We start from the raw sequence: 6,206 nt of genomic DNA on the forward strand, positions 1-6,206 counted from the left end.
CCAGACTTATAGGAAGACCACTTTGTAAGATACATAAACGTCTAATCACTGTGTTGTCCACCTGACACTAAAATAATATTGTATGTCAACTGTAATTGAAAAATAAGTAATTATTTTAAATGATTGCAAGGAAGCTCTGGCCAGTTTGCTCAATGGTTAGAGCATCAGCCCAAGGACCAAAGGGCTGCGGGTTCGATTCTGGTCAAGGGCATGTACCTGGGTTCCAGGTTTGATTTGGGCCTCAGTCGGGGTTGTGCAGGAGGCAAGCAATCAATGTGTCTCTCTCACATCAATGTTTCTCTCTTTCTCTCTTCCTCCTTCCTTCCCTCCGCTCTCTCTAAAAATCACTGGAAAAATATTCTCCAGTGAGGATTAACCACAACAACAACAGACTTGCAAGGAAGAAATAAGGAAGAGCAGCCCACACATTAAGAGATGTAACCACCAAATGATATCTACATTATAATTCAACTCAATTATTCAAAAATCAGGCAGTCAGGGAAATTTGAACATGATGGGTAATTGATGATATGAAGGAAGGATTGTTGACTTTGTGAGGTGTCATAATAGTATAGTAGTGAAGTGATTTGTCTGTATTTTTTTAAATTTTATTTTGGTATAATGGACACGTTTCAGGTATGCAATATAATGATTAGATATTTGTATATATTGCAAAATGATCACCACAATAAGTCTAGTTATGTCTGTCACCGTACATAGTTACCACGTTTTATTTCCTTCTGATGAGTACATTTAAGATTTACTCTTTAGCAACTTTCAACTATACAACACTGTATTATTAACTACAGTCACCTTGCTGTACATCACGCCCTCATGACTTATTTTGTTTTATAACTCAAAGTTTATACCTTTTAATACCCTCACCCATTTTGCCCATCCCCACCCCTCTGGCAACCACCCATCAGTTCTCTGTATCATGAGCTCATTTGGGGTATTTTATTTTTAGAGTCCATATATAAATGATTTCATGTAGTATGTATCTTTCTCTGTCTCACTTATATCACTTAGCATAATGCCCTTAAGATTAATTCATGTTGTCACAAATGGCAAGATTTCTTATTTTTTATGGCTGAATAATATTCCATTGTACATTTTTTTTTTTTTTATCCATTCACCCATCGATGGGCACTTAGGTTATTTCTATATCTTGGCTATTGTAAATAATGCTGCATTGAACAGGGGAGTTCGTATATATCTTTTTTAGTTAGTGTTTTGTTTCTTTGGATAATTACCCAGAAGCAGAATTGTTGGATCTTATGGTAGTTCTAGATTTAAGTTTTGGAGGAACCTCTATTCTGTTTGTACCAACAATGTACAGTGTTCTCTTCACATCCTCCCCACCACTTATTATTTCTTGTTTTCTGTTTTTTGAGTTTGTTTCTTTTTTTTTTATGTAAGAGGTGTGAGGTGATATCTACATTCTAAGAGGTGAGTGATACCACATTGTGCTTTTGATTTGCTGCATTCACTGGATTGAGAAAACTCCAAACTCTAAACCACCACACAAAAGACCAAGGCTCTTTCAATTGATGTTTCAGTTTGTAAACATCTGGATATTATTTCTTGCTCCAAAACATCCTTTCAGCCCCCACAAGAACAGAAGGGGGATGTGACTAGCAGTAGAGAGAAGTTTTCTTCACCAACACTGCCCATGGATAGCTTGCGTCCTCCTGATGAAATCAGTCTGGGAAGTCCAGGCGAAAGCATCAAAGGCAGACTGACACGGAAGTACTGCTTGGCTGCATTTCCAATCTCTCCCTTTCTCCATCTCTTGGTGACGGTGGAAGAGGAGAGAGGATTACAGTGTTTGACCAAACTGGCAAAATAGGCATCCAGCATCCTCTCTCTAGCTCCCAGGTTCCAGGCTCTGCAATGTTATATAAGCTTTGCCTAAAGTAACGAAGAGTTGAGAGTCAACTACAATACTCCACAAAGCAGCTTAAAAATACTTGCACACAGAAAAGGATCAGGTTGTAGAGAACAGAAAGGGGCCCAGGGCAATCTTTGCCGAAGAGAACATTGTACTAAATGTAGAGACAAACTCCCTTTGCCACGTGAAGAAACCGGCTCGGAGGGACACAAGAACTTGCTCAGAATCACACAGTAGTAGGTCAGAACCGGTCTGTCTGTACCCAGGGGGTGCTCTTCACCACCACGCTAGTTTTGTCCAACAGGATTCACTCACAGAATCACTGTCCACCTGTTCTCCTTGAACAGTCCTCGTTCACATCTATGCCGGGCGTGGCTTCTACTATTGCCCACTTGGCTCTCCAAAGCCACCTCTGGGACAATACCTTGGTCACCATCCATGGCCCACTGTGTCCGAACTGCCCGGGAAGTTTGTTAAATTGCTGATGCCCGAGCCCCACTCCAGATCTGGGTGTTTTCTGAGGGTTGGCCCAAGAATTCACTCGCAGGTGTTTTTCATAGTTTCGTGGAGTCCCCACGGGACTCTCAAGCCCTCTTACGTGGTAGATCCTTTGTCTGTGCTATTCCCCAGAGGCCCACCCGGGTCCTGAGAAGGTGTCGGTGCCCCACCAGGTCAGAGGGGTGCTCCCAGACGAGTACTCTCTCTGGAGTCTCTGCGTGGTCTCATGCTGGCCCACCGGCCAGGACCCACCTGCCCGGAGCCCTCCCCTCCACACCTCACCTCCTGCCGCTCCCCAAAGGCAGTCGTTTCTACTTAGTCCCTACTCGGTCCCAACGCACACCGTGCTGACCCAAGCAACTTAGGCGTGAAAGGAGGCGCTAGGTTCTCAACCGGGGGTCCCCGACTCCTAAAATGGTGGCCTAGGCACCTCCTGGGCACATCGCCGCTGCCACAGCCCCCGCAAACAAACGTCCCACCTTTGCTTAGGAAAGGTCAGCAACAGGGACCCTCCTAAAGAAGGTCTCTCATTGCTGGGAGGCCTTGGCCGCACTGTACCCAAGGCTGCCCCAAACAGGACCCCTTCCCATGGGTCTGATCACCCGAGGGCAGAGCTGTGTGTTTCCCCCTCTGCCCACCGAGTGGTCTTTCACCATCAGCTCCTCCGGTGCGGGCCCTGCTCCTCACCTGGGCTGCTCCGCACCACACTCACCTTTCCTGGCGGTGGCGCCGTCAGGGTCGTCCTTCCGCAGGGGAGAGCACTGTGCTGACGGGTGGCATTCTGTACTATGTCACTTTGTCATGAGTTTGTTTTCGAGTTCGTAAAAGAATGGGCCCATCGTTCCCCACTGTGAAGTCACTGGGGACCGCACTTGGCCTTGGGGTTCCTGGGACACCTCTCCCAGTGTCCCTTTGACATGTGATGAGCTGTCCTCATCCTCTCGGCTGTAAACCCAGAGCCTGACATGAAGCCCTGCCCTTGAGCAGAACACCCCCACCGCCTGCGTGACCTTGGGTCGGCCTCAGAGTCCTTGGTTCTAAAAGCACGAGGGCTGCCCTGGCCGGTTTGGCTCAGTGGTTAGAGTGTCGGCCTGCGGTCCGGAGAGACCTGGGTTCGGTTCCCGCTAAGGGCATGTACGTCGGTTGTAGTTTGTCCCTGGCCCTGGTTGGGTCATGCAGGTGGCAACCACTCGATGTGTCCCTTTCATGTCCGTGTTTTTTTTTCTCTCTCCCTCCCACTCTCTCTGAACAAAGAATGGAAGAATGTCCTCAGGATAGAAAAAACAATGGTAAAAGCGCGAGGGCTCTCTGAACTGACCTTGGAGGTGGGACAAGGTCAGAAAGAGCTTGTCTTTGCTTTTACTCTTCCCAACTGCCATGTCTCCCCTCCTCCCCACGGTCACGTCCCCCTTGTCCTGCAGGCCCACCGGCCAGGACCCTGACTCCCGGCCACACACGTCCCTGCCTCCAGTGCTGGCGCTGAGGGCCAAGGCCACGCACCCGCCGTCGTGGCTCATCCTGCTGCTCACGCTCAGCTCAGAATGGAGCTTCTCTGGCCCCCTGGGGTCCTGGGCCTGCGCCCGTGCACAGGTGGCGCCAAGGGAGGGGTCCTTGACTAGGGCGTGGGTGGGGCAGCTGTGAGGGCGCAGGCGGGTGCTCCTCTGCCCAGCCTGCTTTCCACAACACCCCGAGAGCCTCAGTCACAGATTCCATCCGTGACCTCACCGGGTAGTGATGACCTCACGGTTTCCATGGCAAGAGAACTGTGGAAACGGTGTTCCTACCGGTTCTCCGCCAGACACCAACCTGTCCGGTTATCAGGAGAGAGAGGGAGAGAGAGGGAGATGATCGACGAGGTCGTGTACATCCAGTGTGACCTGTCCTCGGTCCCCTGGAAGAGCAGCGCGGCAGGTAGGCCGAGGGCGGGCCGTGCAGGAGGATGGTGTGCACGCAGCCTGGCCTGGCTGCCACGCGACCCGTGGGCTCATCCACACCTGGGACTACCCGAGCTCTACGTGACACCGTGGCCGGGGCCGCAGAGACCGCGGTGCTCCTGCTCCCTGCGGAGGACGTGGCCGGTGGTTCCTGGGCGAGTGTCCAGAGGTCCTCGTCTTTCTCGGCGCAGCTCCCCCCGGGCTGCCCGGTGCTTCCGCTCCGACCCCGACGGAAAGGCTGGCCCTTAGCAACGCCAGTGCAGTTTAGTTGGCAAATGGTGCGCGGAGAGGTTTGAGGAAGGATTGCTGAGCGCTGCTCACGAACCCCGCTCTCAAACCCGGTCACTGCGCTGTCATGCGGCATCCACGTGTGTCCCCGACACAACAGGCTGAACCACTGAGGATGGGGGAGGTGGGCTCAGTCCGTGGGCAGACAGGAGGCCCGGGGAGTGACACGGATCCTGGGCTCAGTCCGTGGGCAGACAGGAGGCCCGGGGAGTGACACGGATCCTGGGCTCAGTCCGTGGGCAGACAGGAGGCCCGGGGAGTGACACGGATCCTGGGCTCAGTCCGTGGCAGACAGGAGGCCCGGGGAGTGACACGGATCCTGGGCTCAGTCCGTGGGCAGACAGGAGGCCGGGGAGTGATGAGGATCCTGGGCTCAGGGCGGAGGAAAGGGCTCCCAGGAGGCTGGGTTGATGCAGCCCCGACGTGGTGGCCAGAATCCGGCTCTGATCCCCCGGTCACTCTGCCTCAGTGTTTGGCCTTTTTCTGATCTGGACGAAAGTACCAGGGGACTAGAGTTCCATGTGGTTGAAAACAGCAGCATGAATTGGGCCTGAGAGGAGATGCCAAGGTGGGAGGGTTTCTGAAACCCATCTGTATCACATTAGTTTTCCCCAAACTTGGAAGGCTTCTCCTTCAAGCCTCCGAGGTGACGGGCTGCAAGAAGCCTTTTCTCTGTCGTGGGGGAGGTGGAGGGGTCCTGACTGCACTTATTGCGGGTTCTGTTTCTCTGGGAACGGGGGAGGTTTTCTGGTCGTCTTCTGCTGCCCTGGGCCCCGCAGAAGGGCTTCTGCAGTCAGCACCCTCCTCCGGGGCTCAGCAGTGACGGGCCAAGGCTGTGTTTTGGACGCCAGGCTGATTAGAAGGCCTCAGCAAGGACCGGGGAGGGACCTGCCTGAGAGGGGACGTCCTGGCAGGACAGTGACCACACAGGGGGCTGACCTGTTCTGGTTTTCTTTCCAGCACCTGTGGCTCCCACCTTTCCTCCGACACCCGGTCACTACCACGTCCACTACCGAAGGTGTGGAGAAGCCCAGGTGGGCTGGCATGGGGAGACCTACTGTCTGGTCGGTGGCTACCGGTCCTATGGGGATGCTCCTTTGGCCACCCCAGCAAAGGTGGAAGCAAAGAAGGTAGTCCCCAGACAAGCAGTCAAGAGACATCATGCTAGGGAAGAGTCCGATGAAGACCTCAGCTGCTCCAGCCCCAAAATCCGGCGATTAGAGGCTGGGGGCCAGAGGCCGAGCCCACAGAAGCTCGCTGACTGAGGCTCTGCAGAGGACAAACGTCTAACAGCCTGACAGCCAATGCCCTTCCTTCAGTGACCCCACTGCCCACCACTGGCGACCACACCTGAGCCATTCTGCCTGGGCCCCCCTCACCAGGGCCCCTCCCACGCTCCACAGCCGCTCAGGAGCCGAAAAAGGTTCCCAGGGGGGCTGCTCTGAACTTCCCGGGGCTGCCGCCGCCCGGCCAAGCCCGGTGCTCTCTGCTCGCCCTCCAGGGCCCGCCCTGGGCAGAGGACGAGTCTGCCCCCTGAGCCCCCAGGATCCAGGAGCAGAGAGGGTGCAGAGTGGCCACCGCAGCCCCGCCCCCAC

At 53.6% G+C, this 6,206-nt stretch overlaps 1 protein-coding gene across 1 annotated transcript; it reads left to right on the plus strand.

Moving 5' to 3' along the window:
- Positions 1-4,233: 4,233 nt before the first annotated feature.
- LOC118640741 (DPEP2 neighbor protein-like) lies at positions 4,234-5,876 on the plus strand. The gene is made up of 2 exons (XM_036277756.1): positions 4,234-4,300; positions 5,572-5,876. Exons 1-2 carry the CDS (start codon positions 4,234-4,236, stop codon positions 5,874-5,876), a joined length of 372 nt encoding a protein of 123 aa, XP_036133649.1.
- Positions 5,877-6,206: the final 330 nt, after the last annotated feature.

The sequence above is a fragment of the Molossus molossus genome, unplaced genomic scaffold, assembly GCF_014108415.1.
Source record: "Molossus molossus isolate mMolMol1 unplaced genomic scaffold, mMolMol1.p scaffold_m16_p_23, whole genome shotgun sequence".
Taxonomy (NCBI): Eukaryota; Metazoa; Chordata; class Mammalia; order Chiroptera; family Molossidae; genus Molossus; species Molossus molossus.

Coding starts and splice junctions, on each gene's coding strand:
- LOC118640741 (XM_036277756.1), top strand. CDS start 4,234: ATGATCGACGAGGTCGTGTACATCCAGTGTGACCTGTCCTCGGTCCCC. Junction 4,301..5,571: donor CTGGAAGAGCAGCGCGGCAG/GTAGGCCGAGGG, acceptor TTTTCTTTCCAG/CACCTGTGGCTCCCACCTTT.